Below are 27,841 nucleotides of genomic sequence, written 5' to 3'. Positions count from 1 at the left end.
TACTGGTAGGATTGTTTATACTACATACAACTTACTTACTTGCGTGGATGAGCAGTTTAGTTCCATGGCCAAATATCAGTCTTCTATTATCAGCACTCACACAACATGGCATGCTCATACATTAATCTAGAGGTAAGAAGCCTCCAAAACAACACATCCATATTTTGTTTTTTAACTGATGGCAGTTAGGGATTTAAAAAAGGCAGTAACTTCTTACTTATTTTGTAAAGTGCTAGGTGTAAAAGAATACTTCACTTTACTTTTTCACTTTACTAAACCTTGTCTCTGGTATACTAAATATATTTCTTACCAATCAAATAGATTTTAAATAAATAATCACTTAAACCTATAGATAAAGAGGGACGTTGTTCTTGTGAATATTATCATTACTGTCTAATTTTAATGTCACACCTTAAACACAGGCATGCTACAAGTTTCAAAATGAATAATTAACACTAATTAACAAAAGCGTACATATACATATATATGTGAACATATAGATATAAACATATAAATATAAATGTTGAACTCACTTTTGCCAATGAAAAGCCTGGTTCCATGACCAAAGATGAGTTTACCATTAGTGCCAGATGTCACACAATATTACAGATCAGTACGTTAACCAGGTACACTTACTCATTCCAAACTAGCTTTATAAACTTTAACTAAGCTGTGACTTAACAAATTAATATTTTGACTCTACAAAATGTGCATGATGTCCGACATATTAGTCGCATTGAACAATAGTGTAAGTGTGGCATAATAAGTACAAAAATAGCAGAATTAAAACATAGCAAAGATATAAAAGATACTAGATTCTATTTCAAAAAGAATTGAAGCAGAATCCTGGGTTGTTTTGCACAAATGAATGTATTTATTTATTCCATTCTTTTTGTCGTTGTAAATCTCAAATTAATGCACTCCAATTTAAAATTTCAGCAGGTTTGACCCAATACGTTGTGGCTTAAAAATTGGAATATCTTACCTGCTGCAACATAAAGCCAAGTTCCTCTGCCAAAAAGGATTTTGTATTCACCAACAGTCACACATTCTGAACCTCCATACAAATAACATGGAGTTTGTGAATGTGTGACAGTTTGCTAGATTAAATCTGGATTTTAAAAAAATAAAATAAAATCTGCCATAAAAACATTTATTAACTGACATATCATGTTTAGCATTTTTTTCTTTTGTTGATGTATTTTGTTGTAGTTTCTGTAGTATTATGTAACTGAATGTTATGTTCCATACCATGTTTAAGTGTCAAGCTACATAGTACATTAACCAAACAATCATAAAATACTGAACTTACCATGTAAAATTTGCAAGTGTAAAAATGCACAGTTTTTTTAATATATCAAACATACCTGATTCTACTATCAGATTGGCGCCAGTACCAAAAATGATCTTAGTTGTTCCTTGAGTAGTCACACTGAGCAACAAGCCATGACAAAAACTTTCTTTAAAATCTTGCTAAATATTGTCAGCTGCACAGTAAAACAAGAAAACGTGGCGCATGAAAATAATTCATTTCTGATTACAAAACATAAAATAAATTTTATCTTTATCAAAGACTTCAGTGTTGTTCATTAACTCTTTTGGGTTACTATTTTTATCTATTATTAGCTTGTGGAGTTAAAAAAAATATCATGAGCTTTATTTTATAGCAAATAAATGTCATGATTTGTACGGTACTTTCTTTAAAGTAATTACATTTAGATGAACTGTGCAGTGTGAGTCAAGAATTTTGATGTAAGCTGATGCACTGATTATCATGACATAGCTATTAGCTATTTTTATAAAACAGAAATTCAACGGTCAAATGTTGATATAAAAAAAAAAACTAGTCACAGTTACAGCTATTTTCTGCAACAGAATTCATATATGATTCCAAAGTTACATTTTGGCTAAGTAATGTGTCGTACAGTTTAAATATTTAAGAGTGTGCTTTATAAAAGTCTTTAAAAAAAATTTTTTAAAAAGGGCTATACAAATCAACCTCCTAATAATGGTCATTTGTAATAATTTATACTCACTAGATTGAACAAACAGCTTTGTTCCAGCTCCAAAGGAGATCTTGTATCTAGAATCAGAAGTCCACAGTGTCAAACACCCATACATAAAACAGCATCACTGAAGACATGAATCAAGAAAAAACTAAAAAATTTTATTTCTTACCTGTTGCCATGTACAGTTCCCCTGCCAAAATTCATTTTAAAATGAAAAAAAAAAATCCATTTGCATCGATGTTCCTTTGAAAAAATTATCAATGAGACTTGCAACTTTAGCAAAATGTGCAATTGCATACATCACCTTGGAATTGCTCATTTATTGCAGCTTGATAGCTCAAATACCACCAGAAAATAAAAGATTTTAAGGTTAAGGTACATCCCAATTATGTTACCTGAGTTTTTTTGGTTGCACTCTCAACTGGATGTCCGTTGATTTCTACATGATGAATCTCCTAAAATTATATATAAAAAGCAGTTAAATTTGTAAATAAATTAATTTTCAAGACAAATCTGCACAACCATAATACCACTCAGTTAAATGCACAACTCAGACAAAAGCTTCAAATAAGAGATACGACTGTGCAGCAGCCGTTTTGATGAAGATCTGCTCCACTGCCCCACTTCCAACAAATGAACATACCTTATCCTCCAGTAAGCTGTGCACATAAGAACTGCATTATTTTAACACATTATTTTTTTGTTATGCTGTTATACATCTCCATTACTAAATATAATATAACTATTTTCTAGTAGCTTGTATAACCAAGCTTTACCTCTTAGGGCTTATATTGTTCCCAACATAATTCTGTAAGATATAATACACAACTTTGTAAGAGAGTTGTAGCAAAACGTTGAATTTGGGTTTATTTTAGACTATATACTCAGCCTATAGTGGGTTTTTTTTTTGTTTGTTTGTTTGTTTGTTTTGTTTTGTTTTGTTTTTTTCACGCAGAAGCCATGAACAATAGAAATATTTGGATTTAACTTTATATGTGTAGTGGTCTGGAAAACCCATTGGATGTCCCTGTAGCTCAATTCTGGAAAATAATCAAAAGTAAAATCTGTACTTTAATAAAACATAAATATGTTTTGCCCAAACAAAGTGCAAATGTGAAAATGTTTTTATTTAGTCTATTTTCTAAACTTGCCTTGGCTGTTACTGGCTGGTTTTCGATGTAAGAGTGATCAAAGATCAGGGGAGTGACAAGATGACAATGAAATTAAATCAACGTGACAACTCACTGTAAACTTTTAAATTTGGTAGTTTTTTCTTTCTGCAAAACTTTTTTCTCGGGCTGCCACACATCTGAAATTATTGGTCCATATAGGTGTATCTGATAAAAGCTGAATTTTGAATGCATACAGTTACTCATTGTAGATGAGTACAAGAATCAGCACCACCACAGCAGTGACAGTGACTTAGTAGTGTGTGAGGTGCTGGTATGATTGGATCAGGTCTAGCAGCACTGATGGAATTTTAAACTCCGCAATAACACTGTTGGGTTAAGAAATAACCCACAAACAAAATGTTTACTGTAGTGATGTGGTCAGAAACTGAGCTAGAGAACAATTAACACAAATGTGCACAGACTGTACACCTACAAGTTGGACTAACAAGAAAGTGTTTAAAACTTCTGTAGCAACACTGCAGTGCCAGATACACTTAGTATCATAGCAACACCCACTAAGATAAAACTTGAATACCAGGGTCACTGCTGACCACCAAAATACTTTCTGATTAATAATAGTACTATGGTGGTTCATTCCATTAATGGATAGGGTAGAGTGCACATGTGTGGGAAGTGGACCCCCTGGTGGCTAAAAGGGCTAATTGCAATAGGTATAAATGTGTATGCCTAGTAAGCCACTTTATGGGTCAGGGTCACAGTGGATCTGAAGTCTTTTCTGGGAACACTGGCTGCAAGATTGGATATTACCCTGGTTGTTACACGCATATTGTATACCAGGGATGGGAAATACTTGAGTAATTGTACTTCATTACTATACTTGAGTATTTTTCTGTATTTATTCTTAAACTGTATGTTACTTCCATTTTCAATTTTAAAAAATTATTCCTTACATTTTTATTTGGACATTCAGAGTACACATTACACATGATTTCATCCAGCCAGCGACAGTAGACTAGATACCAATTAAATGTGTATTTTATTTACATTTCAGTGTATTGCATCTAGTTAGGTTTATCACTGTAGAAACAACAATCAAGAATAATGTCAGTTTGTCTTTTGCACAGACCTTCTCATGTTACAGCTACAGTTAACACTACACTACTAGTTAATAGTACTAGTTAATCTGTGTGTATCTGTATATGGATAAACTACCAGACTTCAGTGTGGAACTTGGCACTCCTGGCCCTACCTCAGTAAAATGTTTCAGTATGCCGGAGAAAGCAAAGACTCGTATAACAAGATCATTTTTGGAAGTAAATCTAATTATAAAAGCATGATGAGGTATGTTTTGCTAATCTACTAATATGAACTGCCTATCTAAGTAAGATAGCTTTTTTTCTTTGCTAAAGCAGGTTTGACTAGCATCACTTCCATTAGCTAACATGGCTAGGCCACCCGTCAAATTCTACCTAATAGCACATGTTGTTTTTTGCATGATATTTTACTTCTGATTAATTCATTAGCAAACTATTTAGCATTAGTAATGCATATAAAGAGCAAACTCACAGAGATTGAATGGCATTGTTAGGCCAAATATCATACTTGCTTGTACGAGTTTGGTTTCCACATAAAAACATGATATATAAAATATATATATATATATATGTATGTATGTGTATGTGTGTGTGTGTGTGTGTGTGTGTATATATATATATATATATATATATATATATATATATATATATATATATATATATATATATATATATATATATATATATATATATATATATATATCACAGCCAGAGGAGGGAGCCAAATAAACTCAACATCATGATTTTGGTAAAGAGCACTTTTATTGTTATATTAAGGCATACATACCCATCCTTCAGAAATACATATTCATCCCCATTCATCATAGCCCATATACACATGCATCATGATTGTTCTTTTTATTTAGATTCATAGTAGATTCATAAAAACAATTGTTCTTTTTGCCTAGATCCAAATCATTAAAAGCATACACAAATATAAAACTTAATGGAAGGTTATTAGATTGCAGCAATATATTTCTGCTATACATGAAGCCAAAGAATGAGCATTGAATTAAGCATGAACTTGCTGTTGCTTGTTTCTTCATTGCAGACAAAGTGCTCACTTGAGAATTATGCATAATGATGAAACACAGCGTTTCTTAAAATGTGTGCTAGATTGTTATCTGAGCGTGAGGTTTACATCGTGCCTTGCAGGGTTATTTGCTGTTAAACCTGTGGTTAATGCAACAACTTGCATGTTGCACTATTTCTTTTTAACCCCATATGCACACTCTGTTTCATATAGACAACATATCAATAAGAATGTATATAAGATAAATATAGCAAATAGGACAGTTAAAGTAAAGAATATTGAAATTAAACATCATACAGAAATATCATGGGAAATGACTGCTTGTTCAAATATCTGCTTTTTATCAAACTTAACAAGTGTATGAATATAAATTGTACTAAATGAAATATTTACATTTTAACCACATAGTTCGAAATTTATGCATCAAACCGAAGAATATGAATGCAGGAAATAAGCTTTTCAAAAACATAAAATGTTATTTTCTTAGGAAATGTCAATGAACACCTATGAACACTTACAATTTGGAAATTAACTGTCTACAGCTTTCATTTCTGTCCATCTTATATAAACTTATATAAACAGCATAAATGTTAATTTACTGGAGGTTTTGCTGTGTAGTTGAATATCAGCAGTATTAGATTAGGCAGAAGGTTGAAGGGAAGGTTCTGGACTTGTCTAACTTTAGACAAGAAATGCTTTAATTGTCATCAATATATTTATACCAACTGCTTTAGCCAACAGAAGTCTGAGACCAGTCACAATCAAAAGCATGGTGTTCCCCTTAGGATCACCTGGAAAATAAAAAATAAAGTACATATAAAGCAAAACATTAAGGCAAGGCCTTTACAGTCATAATATACATGGTACGTACTCACCAGAAATTTTGATTTTGTTTGGACTGGTCAGATTATTAGAAGTACTGATACCGAGAGTGCTGTTCTGGTCACAGGATGGGATTTGTGCTGTGGCTGAGAAAAATTCCCATGAAGATTTTTGTGAAAATTTATATAATAATATAATATAATTTATCTTAGAAATATTGGCTTATTTGGGAAAAAACAATCAAGATGTTATGAATACTTACGTTTTACATCGTTTTTATCAAGGGAAACATCTTTCATTGCACATTTTTTTATTCCATCTTTGGAAAATGCAGCATAGTAATAAGTCCCAGCTGCGGACATCGCAGCATTTTCAACAGTGTGATTTTCAGGCGTAACATTGTCACCTGTGTACAGAGATACTTCGCCTTCTTTTGGAAAGAAGCCTGCAGCCAGACATGTTTCCAGCTTCTCATTGCTGCCATGAGAGGTTAATATTGATAAAGTAGGCAAAGACCTAGGCACATCCTCTAAAAAAGAAAAGAAAGAAAGAAAACGTGTATAAGTGAGTCAACATATATTTATGGTGTCAAGTCTTAATTAATGCATTGCATGTAAAAATTAAAACAGGCTCAAAATGAGGTTGCATTAATGCCCCTCATTCAGATTTGAATGACAGAATGCTGTACAAACAACTCAACAAATCTAATTCATGTAGCTGCTGAACAACATTTTGTTATTATTATTATTATTAATAATTCGAAGGCATTATGAATCAGCTTCAACTGCAAGGATGTAAGCTCAACACATTCAGAAATGTTTGACTTTATAATATGCAGTCATGGAAGAGGAATGGTTTGAACTGCCAGGATTTTAAATGGTTTCTGTTGTTTCTTTTTAATCTGGTTCCTTTCAGTAGTTTCTTTCTCATCATCGTCAGATTTTTTTCTTCACCTCTGTCGCCTCTGGCATGATGATTAGAGATCTAAATCTATATCTGGATTCCTGTGAAACTGCTTTTTAACAATGTCTAAAAGCAGTATACAAATAAAATGGAATTTAATTGAATTCAAGTTCCCACCATCTAGCCTGTCATATGCATACATATGTTATGGCTATACAAACTATTCATACCTAGGTTTATACTCATATTAGGGCTAAATAAGTCCAATTTAATTAAAGTGCTGTTTTAAATATAGGCGAGTTCTGGAGCCTCATGATGCATCTCACACAAATGTAATATGCTGAAATAACAGAATATGACTGGTATAAGCAAATCCTTCATTCAGATAAACACAAATCTGAAAGAAATTAATCAAAATCTGAAAAGCACTACCAAAATGTATCAAATTTACCTGCCCACAGCTCTCCATACTTGGTCTTTTGTGCATATATGTGGCTATTTCTCAACTGACAAATGTGCTGATTTGCATTCATAAATTACATGTTGGCACTATTTAACCTGCATTACCTACATGTTCCTGTCTGCACAATTATGGTTATTAATGTCAATTCTACAGTATTCTACCAACGATATTTTTGTCAATACTGATATTGATATCGATTGTGGAATGTTATGCCTAAATTTACATGCACTCTGACCAGATGTGAGTTTAATCATACAGACACGGCAAAGACAGAATTGTTTTACAGTCAGATTTGTATGTGTGGGCCTGAATAATGGCCAATGGGATAAGAAAAATAAAACTCCAAAGACCTAGAAAAATAGTAAACATTAATGTTTCATTAAGATGGGGAAAGGTCCAGGAGTTCACTCCCAAAAAAAAGTGTCATTTGTGATGTTGACATAATTTTTGGAATAATCACTATTAATGTTTTATACAGACTTTTTAGAACATTCTGCTTACTTATGATAGTGAAAAGATATTGCATTAAGTACTATATTCTATATATATATATATATATATATATATATATATATATATATATATATATATATATATATATATATATACTATATCAATATTCTGCATGTATGCCTTATACAAATGCTCATAGTTATGAGGTCAGAAACTTTAACTTCCACCAAGCATTTAGAGGAGGAAATGCTGCTGCTCATCTGTTTTAGTTCAAATATTGACAAAAGAAAAGTTTAGATGCACACTTTTTTATTAATTACTGTATGTTATTTTCCCCCTAAAATAGAATGCTTATTTTGCACGTTTGTTCAACAAAAACAATCTGAGTTCTCACTTCTCAGATCTATCATTTAGAATAACTAGATAAAGTAGATAATGATTTAACGGTAAGATTTCTGTATGTTTTTCCACATTTTAGAATAATAATAAAGTCATCAAAACTCCATTTGTGGAGTAACACAAATGGAACTATGGGAATTATGTTGTGATAAAAAAAAAAAATCCAAAACAAATTAAAATAATTTAGTATTTTAGCATCTTCAAAGTAAACACCATTTTTACCTAGAATTTTCAGAAATGTATTTTTGGCATTTTCTCACCCGATTTCTTGAGGAATTTCCCTGAAATGCTTTTTAAACAGTATTAAAGGAGTTCACACCGACGCTGGACTCTTATCGGCTGCTTTTTGGAAAAAATTTTGTAAATAAAATGTTATAGTTTTCTATTGAAAGAAATGAATATGTCGGGACAGTTATATTTTTGTCTACTACGCCGATTTCAGACATTTAATCACACACCTTCAGATCAAAAGATTTTTAACATCATGACAAACATTTCAGTCGAGTGTCTCCAAACATTTGACCAGATGTGTGTGTAATATATATACATATACATGTTCAGGTTCACAAATAGCTTAAGGTACAAATAGGTGTCCAGTGACAAAACAGTGAACACTGACAGTTCAATACATTTTTGCGTAACCAAATGTTAGCACCTTATGCAGATTCTGAATTTGAAATCAACTGCATCAGGATTTTTCCCCGCTGAGGTACATATAGCGTTGACTATAATTACATAGTTAAAGCCAAGAAACATTAGAAACACAGAAACATTATGTCTGTTCACAGACATAATTGTGTCCCTGTCTTAAACACAGTTAACCTGTGATCTGTTGGCTGTAATGTTTTAAAGATTACACAGAAGAGAGCTTTAAAGAAGACGAGCAGGGGGGATTTTAAAACGTGTTCATTGGTTTAAAGTCTACACTGCGCATACAAGACTTTATACACTAACATGTATTACTATGATTATACTGTACTATGATAATACCATAATAAAGTGTTTTGTAAGTTATATGAAATCTCCTTGATGTTATAGTATGCAGCTTAGTCCAGAACAGACATTTCCATATTTAGGTTCTAATAATGACTCAAGAAGAAACATTAATAACCCCCAAAAACAAAGTTACTTCAACTACCAGGTTACTACCAAGTTAGTATCAGTTATGTTGTATTAGTATTAGTTTATCACTTTTTAGCTAATACAGCATAACCTAGTATTTAAAGTGAAATTTATAATGCATTATTTTTTACTATATTGCATTTGTTTAAAATGAACTGTTTTGTCAATTAAAAAGCTACACGATTATTACAATAAAACTTGAAAAACAAGTAACTTTAAGACATCATTTTTCATACTCTACAAATAAGGAAAATGAATTGTGTACATGTATAATCAAATACAAATCTATCATCATAATTAATTCATTATTATAACGTGAATGATCGTGCTAGCATTTGTCATGTTTTTTTTTTTGCAGGTATTTTGCAATTGTCTTTCCAAATATTAGGTTTATTTTAATATCTGTTCCTTGCCATCATTTCTGATAGCTGAAATCTTTTAACTGGAATCTTCTCAGACCCTCAGACCTTTTTTCTTTTCTTTTTTTTTGTTTATCCTTCATGTAATTACTTTAGTGTGGAATTCATCTTTCTAATTACATAAACACATTACATAAATTACAAGAAGTTATATAAGAAAGTGCAAATTCTGTATATTTATATGTTTAAATACTAGATATATTTTCATTTTTAGGTCAATTATATGCATCATACTAAATTTAAGACATGTGTAACTATAATGTACAACATTATTTTAAATATTTTATGCAGGTGTGGCCCATTTTTCACATAGAACTTACGCTGTACTATAGGAGACTATATGAATATGTTTACATTTTGCGCCTGAATGACTATTAACACATTATTGCAGTTTTTGAGTGTCTCTTAAATGTACTTCAGCAATAATTTTGCAGTTTCTCCATAAAAAGACTAAGCTTTATGGTTCAAGTTGTTTCAAAAGCTATCAGTGCGTAGAAGTCCACAGTTTCATAGTCTCTAAACTAAAATGTGACATTACTTAAATCTTGGAACTCATTTTTTCTTTAGTTCAATTAGATTTACCATTGCCAAGTTACAACATCTACCGTTAAACACAGCATTGGCCATTTTCTTTTTTACACATATCACCTAAGAATTATCACAGGTAAGAAAATTTTAAGAAAATGTTTTAAAGTAACAACAAGCAAAATACTTCAACAACAAGCAAAATAAGGTGAAAAATTACTTACTTGGTTCAACGCGAAGAGTTATCGGCTTTCCAAATGTCAGAGGATCAGTGTCACTGTGATTCAAGCCTTTACAAATACCCTGTGCCCCAAGATTGTGTCAAGAGCAAGAGTTTTTAGCATATATAAACTAAACTATAAACTAGATCATCATTAACTGAAAATGTCAGCCTGGTACAACCTGGTATATAAACTATACAGGTTACTTTTAACACATTACATAGAAAATAATTACAGGTAATTCTGAATTCTTGTCCTTATCTAGACCTAATAATGTGTATTAGGCTAATAGAGGTCAGCAACATTTTAAATTACAATTAATCTCTTTACTTACTTGATGTGACGACTGGCTTTCTAAAAGTGTTCTCGCAAAAAAAGTCTTTAAACATATTATCATGGTCTTTAAGCTTCTTATTGAACATCCAGTAAGAATCCATAGTGTAGTTTGTAGAAATCTCCCATTTCCATTTCACTCATTCTCCATGCATGCACTTATAAATCCATAACCCCCCCCCCCCCCCCCCCCCCAAAAAAAAAAAAAAAACTAAAAACCACACAAAATAAGTTCCATAGAGTAATGCAGCTGTGATTTTCGAGCAGTCCTGAGTCTTCAGTTGTTCAATGCATTTCCAAATAAAGAAATTTTTTAAAAATCCAAAACGTGAGAGAATAGCTGGTCAAAAACAGGCGTTAAATAAACTAAACAAGAATCGAACATCGAGGGCAAGAACAAAGTTCAAAACTATGGCACAGAAACAAATAACAATGGCTTGGTATACGGAAAACTCACGCAATACTTTGCACTGAACATCGACACATGAGGGGTTTAAATACCAAACGTAATTAAGGGTGAGCACATAAGGACTAATGATGACACTTAAGGGAAACTACCAATGACAATACAGGGCGTAATGTCTTCACAGCCCCTCAGGTCCGGAGGCAGGCATTGTCCCACAGATAGCAGGCTCCGCAAGGAGCCGAGGAGCAGGCATGAGGCTGGGGCAAGTTCGCCAGGGTCCACAGGCAGAGCGATGTCCTCAGCAGAGCAGGAAGGCAGAGCGTAGTCCTCAGCGGAACTTGGTTGGCCACGTCAGCAGACTCACGTGTGAGCAGAACTTGGTTGATCATAACATTGGCCTCAAACAGGAACATGGCCAGGGAGGCTGCCTCATCAGCCAATGACAGGTACATGGCTTGGGGGGCCATCTCCTCAGTCTTCAACAGGAACTTGATGTGGGAGGTCGCCTTGTTGACCTCCAATGGGAGTTCTGGAGATGAAACCACCTCGTGGGTCTCGTGCTGGAACTCTGGGGACGAGGTCGCCATGTTAACCTCCGACTGGGGCTCAGGAGTTGAGGTCGCATCGTTGACCTGAGATGGGAATTCAGCAGGTGAGACCACCTCATAGGTGGGGAGGAGGTTGCCACATTGACCTCTGGCTGTGGCTCTGGGGATGAGGTCGCTCCGTTGACCTCTGGCAGGAACTCTGCAGGTGAGATTTCCGCTTGAGTCTCAGGCTGGAGCTCTGGGGATGAGGTCACCACGTTGAACTCCGGCTGGAGCTCATCAGGTGAGACCACCTTGTGGGTTTCAGGCTGGAGCTCTGGGGATGAGGACTCCATGTTGACCTCTGGCTGGAGCTCGGCAGGTGAGACCACCTCATGGGTCTCAGGTTGGAGCTCTGCTCTTGCTCTCTTGTGGAGCCATTTGTGGGTACGCCAACTGCTTTTAAAACATTCCTGGGAGCAAAAATATGATCTGTGGATCCCGAGTTTATTACATGTTGGACACTGTAGGTTGGCTTCTTTACTGCAGCCCTCAGACTTACAGGTCAGTGTTACCTCCATCGCCACCCTGTCGACCCTGGGCTGAGCTGTGGATACCCTCCTGTCGGCCAGATCCCTCTTGTAATAGGAGGTGAACATCTGAGAGGGTTCATCCACTAAGCTGGGTCTTCTTAACATTTTCTCCAGGTCAGGTTTGAACCCTGGATATCCGAACACACCTGAACTAAAAGTGTTACCAACTAGGTGACTTGGTTAATCTCACCGGCCCTCCTAGAAATCAGGAACTCAGCCCAACTGCGGGCTGGGCCAGTGAGCCGGGACAGCATGAATCCCAGCCACTGCTTGTCTGTAGGCTGGGGGTCCTCCAAGATTCAAAAATTAAACTGGCATTGTGGTAGACAACATTTGGGATATACCTCAAAACCACTGAAGGAAGCTGGAACAGCCAAGGGGAACCAGTGGGGAAAATGCACGGAATCAAAGGCTGGTATACAGATACCAGCGTGATGCTCTCCTTGCTCTCCTGCTGCTTCCAAGTTGTGCCAAAATGATTCTGTCACGTAATGTAGGTTAGGACGTATGTAAGTGCAGATAAGAGCTTTATTAGAGTAGAGGCAGGCAGACAAATCCAAAATGTGAGAAAATAGTGTGGTCGCGCTTCAGGTTTCAGAGCATGTCTCATGCTCCAGCACTTTTCACGAGAGGAAATTGTGACAGGAAGTCAAGAACACAGTGATACTCCACAGTACAAAAACCCTCTGAGAGTTCAGACTAAATGTAACTATAAAAATGCCCTCAAACAGATATTTCCTGGTAAATATCAAGATCAAGTAATGGATGATTATTCAGAATCCACCCACATTCCTTTCTGGAGAAAATTAAGAAAATCCTTTTATACAAGTCTATAATGATCCATTTTGCCCTTGATGAACTACAAAAAAATTGAAATCTAATAAGAAACAACCTAAAGCAAAGATAAAATCTTAGATGAAAAATATGGCAACATAATGACTTTGGAACATTATAGTACTCTTGTAGCAGGTTTTTGTACGAAGCCAGTATTGAAATGTATCACTGTGACTCCTCCAACCCCACAATGACACAACACTGAACAAAAACTCACTGACTCCCTCTATATGAATATTCCAGAGGAGCATACATGAGATCTTGATTATGCACAATACATATGTATATAATAATAATAATAATAATAATAATAATAATAATAAATCAGAAGTGGCTGGTATAAATGGTCTAGCAGGGTTAAGTCACTGTTTTTGTCAAAGATAAAAATAATTTAAAAAGACAGATATATATATATATATATATATATATATATATATATATATATATATATATATATATATATATATATATATATATATATATATATATACACATATATAAAGAAAACAGTTTACAGGCGGTAGGCAATTAAGGTCTCAGTTACAATAAGTTAGGATACTAAAGGGACCTTACTACTGACTCTGACAATCACCAGAAGAAAGATGCCTATGGTGCCTGCTCACCTGCATGAACATGCCAAAGGCCTGCTGCAGGGAGGCATGAGGACTGCAGATGTAGCCAGCGCAATAAACTGCAATGTCTGTAATGTAAGATACCTAAGGCTAAGTTCACACTATACGACTTGCTCTCATGAAGTCAATCTGACAACGACGCTATCACCCAGAGACTCTAGCTGGTGTCCAGACTATGTCTTGTCACAAAAACACGCGAGAAGTGACACAGATATATGGCGCGAAAACCACGCGCGAAACAGGAGTTGTTTATTTGAAGATGCGAGCTTGGGATTGTGTGTGCTACAGAGAGAGTTGGAGGTGAGTAAAAAGTTGTACAGCTTTTCCCCTTTATGCTTCTGCCATATGTTTTTTGAGTTTCCCTTCCTCACAGTGACCTCACCCCATGCCTTGCTGTCTCATTGGCTGTACCTCATCGCCACAATCGGTGCCAGTGATGACACTTTTCACACCACAGTCGCCCCAACAGCTCCAGATATTTAGCATGCCAAATATTTGTGTCGGCGAACCTCTGCGATGTGTCGTTGAGTAGTTCACACTTAAAGATCGACTGCCGATCGACGAGCGCCGATCGCTCTGATCAGACGGGTTTTGTTGGCAAGCTCAGTGACTTGCAAATCGGGCTTCAAATCGTGTAGTGTGAACTAGGCTTAAGACGGTGCTACAGGGAGACAGGAAGTACAGCTGATCGTTCTTGCAGTGGAAAATTACATGTGACCATGTGTACCCCCAGCCGTGATGGAGAACTTGCAAATGCCTTGGTGGAAGAGTAGAGGAACATCTCACAGCAAGAACTGACAAATCTGGTCCAGTCCATGAGGATGAGATGCAGTGTAGTACTTAAAGCAGCTGAGAAAAGAGGGGAAATCAGTCAGAGCCATGTCACAAGCATTGGGCATAGGCAATACAACAATTTGGAATGTCCTGAAAAATAAACCAATGGTGTACTAACAACAAGACAGGTCAGCCGAGGAAAACCACAGCAGCTGAGAACTGTGTTAAAAAAATAAAAAATATATAACAAATCAGTGACATCAGCAACAACCTCCACAGTGCAGGGGTGAAGGTGTCACAATCCACTGTTCCAGTAAAGAACACAATCCACTGTTCCAGTAAAGAACACAATCCACTGTTCCAGTAAAGAACACAATCCACTGTTCCAGTAAAGAACACAATCCACTGTTCCAGTAAAGAACACAATCCACTGTTCCAGTAAAGAACACAATCCACTGTTCCAGTAAAGAACACAATCCACTGTTCTCTGAGGGAAGAAATATAAAGGACATAAAACAACACGAGGCTTAACATGACAACATGACAATTTAGACAAATCAATTCTCTTTTGGAACAATATACTCTGGGCAGATGGAAGAAAAATGGAAGTCTTTGGCAATAATTTAGCTTGTCATGTTTGGAGAAAGGAGGGTTGTGCATATGATCCCAAGGACAACATAACCACAGTGAAGTACAGTTGGAGCATCTTGATAAGAGGCTGCGTCTCTGCAAATGGTACTGGGGCATTATATGCTATCAAAGGAAACATGAATGGAGCACTGTACCAGGACATATTGGGGGGGGACGTTTCAAGAAGAAAACAACCCCCATCTCCTTTATTTAGGATAATTTTGAAATTGTGAGTCCGTCATAGGGACACTCGGGGCCAGAATTGAAGCACAATGCTGCAAAAATCTAATTTCATCTGACCGTAGACTTATTGAAGATATAAGTACCAAAAACTGCTTCACAACAAAGTACTAAGGTATTAATGTACTTTTTTCCTTTTTTAATACATCTTTTTTTTTATTCATATTTTTGTTAAATATTCAAAAGACATTTTGTGTGTAAATTTGAAATGGGTATGTGCGCTATAAGTATATTAAAAAACAAAAACAATGGTGTCCAAATACTTATTTCCCCTAACTTTAAACGCACACATTTATACAAAGCTTATTTATTTATCTATTTATTTTCGTACTATTATTGATTCACCTTTGACTAATTCTACTTTTAATAATTTTTTATTTGATTTTATTATTCATTAATATTTAGATCCATGTAGGTTTTAAATGAAAGTACAAGTAATTCAAACGTAAGGTTTTGTATACTAATAATAATACAACACGAGATAAAGCTGTAACATCACAGTACATTCATTACAGTTCTGTAATTTCATTACTGTTCATTCCCATGACGGAAAAATTAAAGCAAGCATGTTTTGAAGCCTTGTCAACAAAATAAACGTCAAGGGGATTAAATAACGCAGTTTGAATGGGTTTCATAGGGACATTTGTGTACCCAGTTTAACATAGATTTATGAAAGCAAATGAGGGTGAAAGATTAAAATTCCAATAAAAATGACCAAATTGATGCTGTTTGCATTAACAAAGACAAAATGATTAACAAACAAAAATGAAAAAGACAAAAATGTGCATCAGGACACACAAAGGTTAATCATTTGCAAACAGCATATATTTTTTCATCAGTGAATACCTGCACTTGCGTCCATACCTGCATCATGACAATGATTATGTGTCTCTTGCACACCTTGGCACTCTTGTAGCAGGTTTTTGAACAAAGTCAGCTGTGAAATGAATTACTGTGGTACCCCAAACCACAGTGACACAGAACTGAACAAAAACTCACTGCTTCCCTCTATTTGAATAGCAGTGAAGGATATTGTGAAGAGATCTCATGCATTATTTATGTAAAGGAACATTAAAGACTTAATCTACACTCTCAGCAAGGATGTGTTAATATCCTACACACTTTTTGCGTTATTATTATTTCAACACATGTCGTGTTAAATTATCCAATAAATGTGTTAAAAAATTAAAATTAACCAAAATAATGTGTCTTAAATTATTGTCCAGCCATGTTGCGGACTGCAACGTCATCCTCCAACCCTAAACTCGCCTCAAAGTGAACGTTCATTGCTTTGACCTTTTGACTGTGACAGCGGAGTCGGAGTCCTGAGGTGAGGAAACCAAATGACCACCGGCCAAGTTTGTGATTTTTAGGTTTTTTACAGTAGGGATGAGTGATGCTAACCAAGATGCTCACTTGAAGTGATAATATTGCTGTAGCATACAGCTCGTGGTAATGTTAGATATTCCCATAACCTTTTTGAGACTTAACGATCAGCTAGCATTACAGATATTCACCATGATGTAATACAGAGAGTGGGTTAACTACATTTAGCAACTGTTTTGGACAAGGCAAGCTGTAGTAATTAGCATCAGGAGGATGGGGTAGAGCCGTGTTTCTTCATGTATTTGTTGAATGTTAATGCTGGGTAACAGGTGCAGACAGTCAGTGGCTAACAGAACTTAGCTAGCTCAGTAATGTCGAGGCCAAAAGTTCTTCACAAGGTTAACGTGAAAAAAAGAGGTTAAGGTTACAGTATGTTGTAATGCTTCCCACTATCTCTGTAATGTTGGTTGACTTAATTAGGTTGTGCAAAAGAATTGGCGGTGAGGTGCTAAAGGCTGGAAAATAAATATTCATTTTGCCATAGGAGAGTGGAGGTACATTTCCAAAAATTACACAATTTAGGATTCTGTAACGTAGTTTCTCAGTTAGGCGTTTGTCCGTATTTCGTAGCTAACAACTAACCAACACTCTTTTTGCTCTTTTACAGCTTTTCAAATGGAAGGAAGTGGGACTCATATCTTCCCAAATGGCTGGGAGATTTATAAGAAGATGCATTATCTCCAATTCTCACATCTGCCAAATGTTTAAATGATTTTAATAAACGTCACCTGAATTTCATGCAACTGTTTGTTCATTTATTGAGCATTTTAGTAGAATTTTAGCATACAAAAATATCACATTTTAGGATACTTGTAGGGCAAAAGTACACATCTCTGTTATTTTGTGGGTTTTTAAGACATCTTTGTGTAGAAGTGTACTAACACACAGCATGTGCTAAATACACTAACACACTGACTGTGTTAAAAGCAAAATAAAATGTGTTCTCCTTATCTAGACACAAAGGTGTGTTAAAAATGAACAGATGATGTGTTATTTTTAACACCTGTTTTAAGAGTGTTCAATCACTAATGAATGAATTGTAAATTAATGAGAATAATAAAATGTACAAAAGGGTATTGCGACACACAAAAAAAAAACCCTATACACACATTTTACAGGAAAACATCCCTAAATTTGAATTGATGAATCCTCATGCGACACTCCTTTGATAAACTATTAGATAGGGTGGACACAAATACTGACGGAATCAGTCAGGCTTGAGAAGAGTTTAATGTTGAAATACACAGGTGTTCCATCAATGCACAGCATGCAGTGATTCGGTTCAAAGTAATGCATGGGCTATACTATTCGTATTCTAGAGTATCTCCTATGTGTACATCAGACGGCACCTTGATCCATGTAGCCATGTCCAAAGACAGAACCATTTGGGATGCATATATGTGAATTTCTTTGAAAAGTTTCCATAGCTAACTGGGAGTCTGATCCTAGTGTAGACATTCTGGAAGCAAATGAGTATATCGGTAATAAATAGTACACACCAAATACCAAAAGTCACTTTATTAAACTTGATATTAGCAAAAGGGTCAATATTACAAATGTGAACATTTGAATCTGTACCTACCGAAGTTAATTGTTTGATCTAGATGCAATACATTAATATGAACAAACCAATCATATTTGTGAGAATATGGCAACCAGAGAAAGAATATTTAACTAATATTGGATTATAGTTCTGCTATTTATCTTTTTAAAAATTAAATAACAGTGAGACTCTCACAGAGCTCTGTGTTATGACAGTATTTAATATAGTACAGTAATATATTTACAGACATCAGGGGTTACAATTGATTTAATACCTTTTTTACTCAGAGCTTAAGGGTTTAAGGTAACAATAGAAGTGACTATTGAGCACAAGGAATGGTTTTGTATGGTTTTACTTTTACAGCTACAAATTTAATGAATTTTGATTGTAAACTTTTCAAGGTTAAGTACATATTAAGTACAATCAAATGTCGGTGTTTTTTTTTTTTTAAATTTTTTATAGGTATTTAGCCTCTTACATACACTAGACAATATCATGACCATCATCTTCTATAAGAGTATCACCTTTATAAAATATATATATAATATATAATTTAAAACAAAACAAATACAGCTAATTAAAATATATCCTATAAACGTAGTTGGAAATTTCTTCTACATATTTTCGTAAAAAGCTCACAGAACTTATAGCTGTTAATTTTGTGAGCTTGCCTAGTTTGTTGCTTTTACTTTTTGTTTATGTTAAATAAACCCTGAGGATTGTGGTTCATGTGTGTGGGTTTCTCATTTGCTGATATATTTTCGATGTATCATCATTTTGATCATCACTGTAAATCAACTAGTTATCCTGGTTAAACATTATGCTCCTGAAATAGCTGATAAATGTAGCTCATAGCTGCCTGACAGCAGGCAGTGAACTCTTGTAATAGATAACTCCTTCATAATGTCAAGAGTGGAAATTCAAAAACAAGGTGCATGTTTTATCTTTCTACTAACTTTTGACATTTTAGCTCGGTAACTTGATTAATGAGGAGTAGCGCTGGTGAGATCTAGTCCAGGTTTCTAGCGCTCCACTTGTAAACCCTTTAGATAAAGGGAACGTTGGAGCTGAATTTATGAACACTATATATTGGAATTCCAATATTGACACCATGACTCTTATAGCAGATATTTTTGTACAAAGCCAGTGGTGAAATGAATCACTGTGGTACCCAGTCCCACAGTGACACAACACTGAACAAAAAGTCACTGACACCATCTATACGTGTATACCAGTGTAGGATACACTGAAGAGATCTTGAGTATGCCTTATTTATGACAAAGACATATTAATGCTCTAATCTACAATTAATAATGATTTAAATATAACGAGGATCATCAAAAGTATTTATTTTTTAAAGAAAAGACACATGAGCTATGAATTGGCTAAATTACACAAGTACATTTTTAATCGGGATTAAGCGCTTACAATCCTAAGGTTCTCTAAAAAAAAAAAAATTTCAGAGTTTATGGGCAATATAGGAAAAACATCTTCCACTTGCATCAGCTGCAGTTTATCCTTACAGTAGCCCTGCCTCAGCTGAATAAATAGTTTGAGGATACGCTATACTGATTTCCTGTTGTGATGTGTCCTGATACACTTCTACTGCCATGGCGCTCCGGTTAATCATGATACTTCTTCGGCATGGGGAAAAGCTTTCTGCTCATTTCACCAGCTCACTTTCTCCTGCTGCCTGAAGATAGCCACATGTGTATACCCTGAGAGTCACACTTGCCAAAAATAGTTCATGTGCAAGTCTCGCCCTTTCTTCTGTGTATTTAATCTCACCCGGATTCTGCAGACAGAGAACAATCACTCACCAATTATTTGATATCTCTCAGAAGATGCTAGCGTTACTTTCCTGAGCCTGGTTCCGCTCAAGGTTTGTTTGCCTCAGGGACTTGGGACTTGAGTCATGCTCAATTGGATTAAGGTATGGTAGTTGATTTGTTTTCCCCTGAAAACAAGTGTGTTTTAGGTTATTGCCTTGCTCCATAACGACGTTCCTCCGACTCAGATTAGATACATTTCTCTGTTAACTGGCAGACAGAATGTTTCTGTAGACTTCTGAAATCATTCTGCTGCTACCATCATGAGTTACATCATCAATAAAGATTAGTGAGAATGTTCCAGAAGCAGCCATGCCATGACACTAACGCCACTATGCTTGACTGATGAGCTCGTATGTTTTGGATCATGTACTGGTATAAGTATTTATAACAAACCTGAGGTAAATTCTGACACTGGTATCATATAGTTGAAAAAAGTCGAGGTGCATGTTTATCTTGAGACTTTTGTGCAGTCAAAAGCTATTGTTGCTGCAGGTATTACAGAGCTATGTTCTTGTAGAGGCCTCATGTTGTCTTGCATAACTGTGACCCCCCGTATACACAATGAAATATGTTGGTGCAAAAACCGTTCAAAAGAGTTTACATGAGTAGGAAATAAGATAAGGCAACTGGTGTATGTGGTAAAAAAACCACTCGGGTTTTCTCAGGAAGCTGATGTGGTATCATTTTTCTCTCGGGGCCCCAGGTAGAATAGTTTCAGAAAGCTAGAAATTATGAAATTAGAAATCTATTTCCACTTTGAATTTAAATGTGTATGTCCGTCATGTTAATAAAAACTTATTTATAAATTTGAGATTATGTAAATTAATGTAGCAAGTGTATGAAATTTTTGAGTGCGATAGACTTCCATTACTTGTTAGCTACATTAAACTCTTAGCTGCAGTGAAAAACTAGTCAGTTATCTAAACAAATCTTGGCTGAATGATTAAACTTCGGCTATATGGGGGAAATTGTATGAAATTATTCCTTTTAATCTGTAGCCCTGATGTTTGAGGTGAATCTTACTCAAGCGCTCTGTGCCTCTACTCAAGCAAGCGAGATGGGTCTAATTGGCCTGATGGTGGCACTATAGCACAAGTGTTTATGTTTTGGCCCATATCTCGATTATTCCTACACTAAAAATATGTTTTCACTAATTCCTAATCTCCACCCACTTAGGTTTTTTGTACTAAACCTACTTTGGCAAACTTATCCTTACATTTTTGGCCTATCTTCACAAATTTGATATCAAATGACTCAGTAGAGTGTGAGCCTCAATAATTACCTAAACTTGTTGACATTTGTAAACAATATGGCTGCCACATGTCAATCAGTTCTGAGGAGGCAGAGCCTGCTGTAACTCATGACTGCTTGAACGGTTTCACACAAAACATGAAAGGCATAAATAGGGACAGAACTAAGGTGAGAAACTAATTCTGACAAAACATAAGTTCCAGAGCTGATATTTGGTGACATGTGCTGCATCTGTGTTAATCTGTAAGTAGATTTTTGATGAAGGCCTAATTACAAAAAAAATTACAAATTTTTTTTTTTTAAACTTTGTAATTGGCTAATCAGATTTCAGTATACTTTTGACCAGGTTAACACTGAGCTATCATTACAAAACTTTAACAGTAAATTCAGGTAGGACCCAACTATGATCCATGCGATCTCATTCTAATTGGCCACTGGGGGGCGGTATTCATGTTTCTGCACACAAATCCAAGCATACAGTGCATCCAGAAAGTATTCACAGCGCTTCACTTTTCCCACATTTTGTTATGTTACAGCCTTATTCCATTATTTTCCTCAAAATTCTACAAACAATACCCCATAATGACAACGTGAAAGAAGTTTGTTTGAAATCTTTGCAAATTTATTTATTTAAAAAAAAAAAAAAAAAAAAAAAAAAAAAAAAAGCACATAAGTATTCACAGCCTTTGCCATGACACTCAAAATTGAGCTCCGGTTGAACCCGATTGAACATCTCTGGAGAGATCTGAAAATGGCTGTGCACCGACGCTCCCCATCCAACCTGATGGAGCTTCAGAGGTCCTGCAAAGAAGAATGGGAGAAACTGCCCAAAAATAGGTGTGCCAAGCTTGTAGCATCATTCTCAACAAGACTTGAGGCTGTAATTGGTGCCAAAGCTGCTTCAACAAAGTATTGAGCAAAGGCTGTGAATACTTATGTACATGTGCTTTTTTTGTTTTTTTATTTTTAATAAATTTGCAAAGATTTCAAACAAACTTCTTTCACGTTGTCATTATGGGGTATTGTTTGTAAAATTTTGAGGAAAATAATTCATTTAATCCATTTTGGATAAAGCTGTAACATAAAATGTGGGAAAAGTGAAGCGCTATGAATACTTTCCGGATGCACTGCATCTCTGGTAAAATAAGGTGTGCAGTAAAATATCGTTTTAGCTCAATTCTTTTAGTCAAGCTATAAAAAAAAAAATAGGATTTTTGGCCAATCTTTAGAATATTTACAGTATCTCCAAAAAGTGAGTACACCCCTCACATTTGTGTAAATATTTGATGATATCTTTTCATGTGACGACACTGAAGAAATGACACTGTGCTACAGTGTAAAGTAGTGAGTGTACAGCTTGTGTAACAGTGTAAATTTTCTGTCCCCTCAAAATAACTCAACACACAGCCATTAATGTCTAAACCGCTGGCAACAAAAGTGAGTACACCCCTAAGTGAAAATGTACAAATTGGGCCCAATTAGCCATTTTCCCTCCCCGGTGTCATGTGACTTGTTAGTGTTACAAGGTCTCAGGTGTGAATGGGGAGCAGGTGTGTTAAATTTGGTCTCATCGCTCTCACACTCCCTCATACTGGTCACTGGAAGTTCAACATGGCACCTCATGGCAAAGAACTCTCTGAGGATCTGAAAAAAGAATTGTTGCTCTACATAAAGATGGCCTAGACTATAAGAAGATCGCCAAGACCCTGACACTGAGCTGCAGCATGGTGGCCAAGACCATACAGCGGTTTAACAGGACAGGTTCCACTCAGAACAGGCCTCGCCATGGTCCACCAAAGAAGTTGAGAGCACGTGCTCAGCGTCATATCCAGAAGTTGTCTTTGGGAAAGGGGTGGGGGGGTCAGCCTGTCAGTGCTCAGACCATACGCCGCACACTGCATCAAATTGGTCTGGATACTGATTCAAACAACTGCTCCTCCAGCTGCAGCTCGAGCTGGCCCAGCTGTGACACTCATGAAGATGACCTCCACAGATATTCAGGAGGCCTTCGTGAAGCTCTTCAAGTACTTGGCAGCTGCATGATGGCTCTATGAGTGGGCTCTATGCCTCCTCTCCTTGCTGTAGGGAAAAGCTCCCTTCCAACAGCTCATTCCCAGCAGCTGCAGTCACAGATGGAGTACCAGTCCTTAAAGGCAGTGCTGCAGCAGAAGAATATAGCCAATGTTTCCTGACCCTGAAGCTCAAAGATTTCAACCACCCATTCAACTTTGCACAGCAGCCTAAGGACTCCTGTCAGCAGTGGGTGTTGGCTGAGGAGCGGGACACAGAGGTCATCCTTGATCTAAGTTTTTCACTCAACTCCTGCCAGGAAGAGTGGAGTGGGTCCAGTGCCACTGCCCGGTATCCCTCGGCAAAGCCATCCAGCTGGTGTAGGTTCACCTGACGACATGTTCAGACAGCTCTTTTATGTATCAGGCAGTGGGGGTGTGGTCGAGCATCAGCTGTGGATGGAGAGGAGGCAGGTCAAACTGGCAGGTAACGCATGATGATTCTCACCTGTGCCTTATTAGGCCCGAGTTTACTTGTGCATGTTTGTGCTTTCAGTGCCTCCTGTAACCAACCAACAAACGAGAGCAAGAGAGAGACAGATTGTGAGCCCGCTTGGCAGACAAATTTACACATGCCACAAAACATGAACTTGAACCTGACGGAGTGAAAGCCGTGAGTTTTTTCTTGTTTGCTATTGTGTTTTGAAAGTACGCTGAAAAGCACAGTTTGAATAAACATGAGCCCGGAGCTCAGTTAAAACTCCACCTGCTTCTCGAGTCTTCCTCCACATCTTCACAGACCAGGGTTCTACAGTGAAACTCTAACTCCCCTCTGGTTTCATCTCTGCAGAACCAAGGTGCCAGGGGCCCAAAACTGGCACCTGGGACCTGGTTCTCTCACCTCTTTGGGTCCATGACCCCTAATATCTCCATCTGCTCCCACTCTCTACAAAAAAGGGAACCACTCAGCCCTCCCTTGATTGAGCCAGAATGTACCACATACCAATGGGTATCCATGGGAGTACATATGAGGCCTTGGTGGCCAGATTTTCAGACACTGTTACAGGAAATGTCTGCGGATGGGTCTTGCTGACGCGCCTCATGGGTGCCATCATTCCCACCAGTTTTTATCTTCTCCAATCAAATTGTCTGGTTAAACAATTTAATCAAACATGAAAAAATTTGACTCATAATTTTAAGGGCAAAGACACAAGGCACATAAACAACAGTGCAGGACAAGAAGACAAGTAAGACACATGACAAACTGCACATCAGTGAAGAAACGAAATCTCTCTCTCTCTAAATAAATAAATAAATAAATAAATATCTAGTACAGAATGCACACTGCAATATGTAAGTACTGTACACATTATGTGCTACATGAGTGTCTTGATTTGTGATGTGTGTGCTGTTGGAATGAATGATATGAGAGAAAAGTCCAGGACCACATGTACACGTTAAACCTATATTTATGAGCGTTGGTTGGTGGTATGCATGAGGTGCAATCTCAGGAGTAAAAAAAGATGTCGTGTAAAACAAGTACAGTCCACCGGGACGGCATCTGGACATGGCCATGGCATCGTCCATACTCCAAAACTCATCATATCGAGAGCGTATCAGATATTAATAGATCCTACACTTGATCTTAGGAAAAGGCAGAGAACCATACACTCAAAATGAGGTTCCTAATTGGGATTAATGGCTCAAACCCATTATTTGCAGTACAAAAGTTACCACATGCCTCCATGGGGTTCTCCCCATTCAAATCACCGTGCGGGTGAGAGCTCCGCATCGTCTTAGATATCATGCAGGAAAATTAGGAGGAGGGACCTTCTAACATTCTAAAATCAAAAACTAACACGTTCTAGACCTAAAAGCAAAACTCCACACCTTGCGTCAATTTACACAGGAGAATTTGGGTCAAGTAAATCATGTGACAGGAACTCGAACTCGGCTACTGAAAGTTGCACTAGGAGATAAAGTTCTCATATCATTATCCATGTCATTGCAGGTAAGATCATGGGTCTAATTCTGGATTATTACAAGAGCTCCAGGCTTAGTGTTACCCACAGAGATAATGTGTTGGTCAACACTAATAGTTTATTTGTCAAGCTCCCAATCCAAGATCACCACCAGCAACACTAATAATCTAATAATAAACATGGAGAATATCAAGTGAATGCATTACATCCATCCATCCATCCATCTTCTAACGTTTACTCCTTTTTCAGGGTCTCGGGGGAACCTGGAGTCTATCCCAGGGAGCATTGGGCACAAGGCGGGGTACACCCTGGACAGGGTGCCAGTCCATCGCAGGGCACACAATCTCACACACACACACACACACACACCCATTCATACACTACAGACACGCTAATCAGCCTACCATGCATGTCTTTGGACTGGGGGAGGAAACCGGAGTACCCGGAGGAAACCCCCGCAGCACGGGGAGAACATGCAAACTCTGCACGCACAGGGCCCCGGCGGGAAACAAACCCCCGACCCTGGCGGTGTGAGGCGAACGGTATGCGGCGAACGGTATGCATTACAAATTGTCAAATATGAATACATTATTTTGAATAAACAAATTAACTATACTAAACAGATATAAATACGGATATGAATACGTTTATGGCATTTAGCAGACACCCTTATCCAGACTGACTTACAGTTACTGTACCTCATTCATACATCTGAGCAGTTGAGGGTTAAGGGCCTTACACAGGGGCCCAGTGGTGGCAGCTTAGTGGTGTTGGGATATGAACTCATGCCCCTCCAGTCAGTAGTCCAATGTCTTAACCACTGAAAGCAAAAAAAAAAATGAAGGCATGCCAGATCTCAAATGTGGTTGAGACATTAACATGAATGCGAGTTGGGGGGATTGGAATCCCTTCCAGTTCAGTTTTATATCCAAATCCATATTCAGATACGGATATTTGGAGAATTAAACAGATACAGGCATTGCATTACACCCTTAGTACATATATACACACAATTTATAGGGATCTTCGTTGGCCCTCTGGAGGCACATATAGAACTAGGATGGGTTCCAATTAGAACTCATTTTTAATGGACAGTTGCATCATAGACAGTTATATAACGGACAATCTTATATAATATTGTCAATAACATTGAATGTCTGCGTCGTTTATTTTTATTACATTCAATTACAATTACTCAATTGTATCTATATGTTCTGCTGCCCTTAAAATAACTTCAGTCAGCATCAAATACCTGGTCCAACACGCCCTGGGCTGTGTGCATTTTGTGCAGCTATAAAATACAGAGCAATAAAAATTACATATGCAGAGCCTATAATTTTATTTGCAAAATAGATTTCTTTTTCCCCTAAATGTAAATGCATACACAAGGTTATTTCACTGAATAGCCACTAGATGGTGCATCGTTGATTCAAATACAGTATTTAGGGATCTTAAAGTGTACTCGTCAAATTTCATACGCAAGGTGTTATATGTTGTTAATCCCTAAAGATCCATTGAAGAACCCTTTTTCTCCATGACGGCAAGGTATTTAAGACAATGCTTAAAAATGTCTTGTTTCTGTAGAATTCCTGAGCATTCCCAAAACAGGGAAATCTCGCCGTCTAATAAACGCGCCACTCATCTCCCCCTGAACACACAGGATTAAAACTTGCATTGCACAAGCATCAAAATACATCATCCAGAACATTAACCCTGGTAAAGAAATGACAACAAGTAAAGAGGACATTTTACATTTTTTTTTTTTACTTTATTGAAGGCATAGCTGATTTCAGCATTTCATGTCTGTCAAAAGAGGCAGGAACAATAAATCAAGCCCATTTCAGAAGGAGACATCACCTGGTCTAACCTCTCGCAAAATCTTCTGAAAGATCTGCTGACTATCTCCTTGACTCCGAAATACACAAAACTTCATTTCCCATGCAGATTTCCCCAAAGAGATTTGCACAAAATGTGGATGGGCATTGTGGTAGCTTTCACTGTACAGTGGCTGTAAAAAGCTGGTTGTTTCTTTGACATTTATTGGAATGTTAATATTGCCACTGTTAACGCAGCCACTGTCAGAAACCGGGGGGAGGAAAGGGTATTATTCACATTTAATATGCAGTGACCCGCGGGGCTTCACGAGGAGAACCTTCAGAACCAACTGCACAGTGACCCGAGCGCTGTTGATGAAACTCATATGTTTAGGTGATAACAGGGACAGAGTGACTGCCTGAAGCCTTACTGTGCTCATAGATCTTTTGATACATTAT

At 36.7% G+C, this 27,841-nt stretch overlaps 1 protein-coding gene across 1 annotated transcript; it reads right to left on the bottom strand.

Annotated features, from left to right (window-relative positions):
* Nucleotides 1–5,079: 5,079 nt before the first annotated feature.
* Nucleotides 5,080–11,104, bottom strand: LOC108267350 (uncharacterized). The gene is made up of 5 exons (XM_017471391.3): nt 10,931–11,104; nt 10,600–10,678; nt 6,354–6,620; nt 6,145–6,237; nt 5,080–6,060 (listed from the first exon to the last, which is right to left on the bottom strand). The coding sequence occupies exons 1-5, from the start codon at nt 10,991–10,993 to the stop codon at nt 5,951–5,953; spliced, it is 612 nt and encodes a 203-aa protein (XP_017326880.2). The 5' UTR covers nt 10,994–11,104; the 3' UTR covers nt 5,080–5,950.
* Nucleotides 11,105–27,841: the final 16,737 nt, after the last annotated feature.

The sequence above is a fragment of the Ictalurus punctatus genome, chromosome 7 (genome assembly GCF_001660625.3).
Source record: "Ictalurus punctatus breed USDA103 chromosome 7, Coco_2.0, whole genome shotgun sequence".
Classification (NCBI taxonomy): domain Eukaryota; kingdom Metazoa; phylum Chordata; class Actinopteri; order Siluriformes; family Ictaluridae; genus Ictalurus; species Ictalurus punctatus.
Note: the sequence above shows the minus strand (reverse complement) of the source record. Positions and strands in the feature narration are given on the sequence as shown.

What these genes read in the sequence shown, in the direction of transcription:
- LOC108267350 (XM_017471391.3), bottom strand. Translation starts at nt 10,993, where the DNA reads ATGATAATATGTTTAAAGACTTTTTTTGCGAGAACACTTTTAGAAAGC. An exon ending in AACTCTTCGCGTTGAACCAA is followed by an intron (nt 6,621 to 10,599) that starts GTAAGTAATTTT and finishes TTTCTTTTTTAG; the next exon opens with AGGATGTGCCTAGGTCTTTG. An exon ending in TGATAAAAACGATGTAAAAC is followed by an intron (nt 6,238 to 6,353) that starts GTAAGTATTCAT and finishes AATTTTTCTCAG; the next exon opens with CCACAGCACAAATCCCATCC.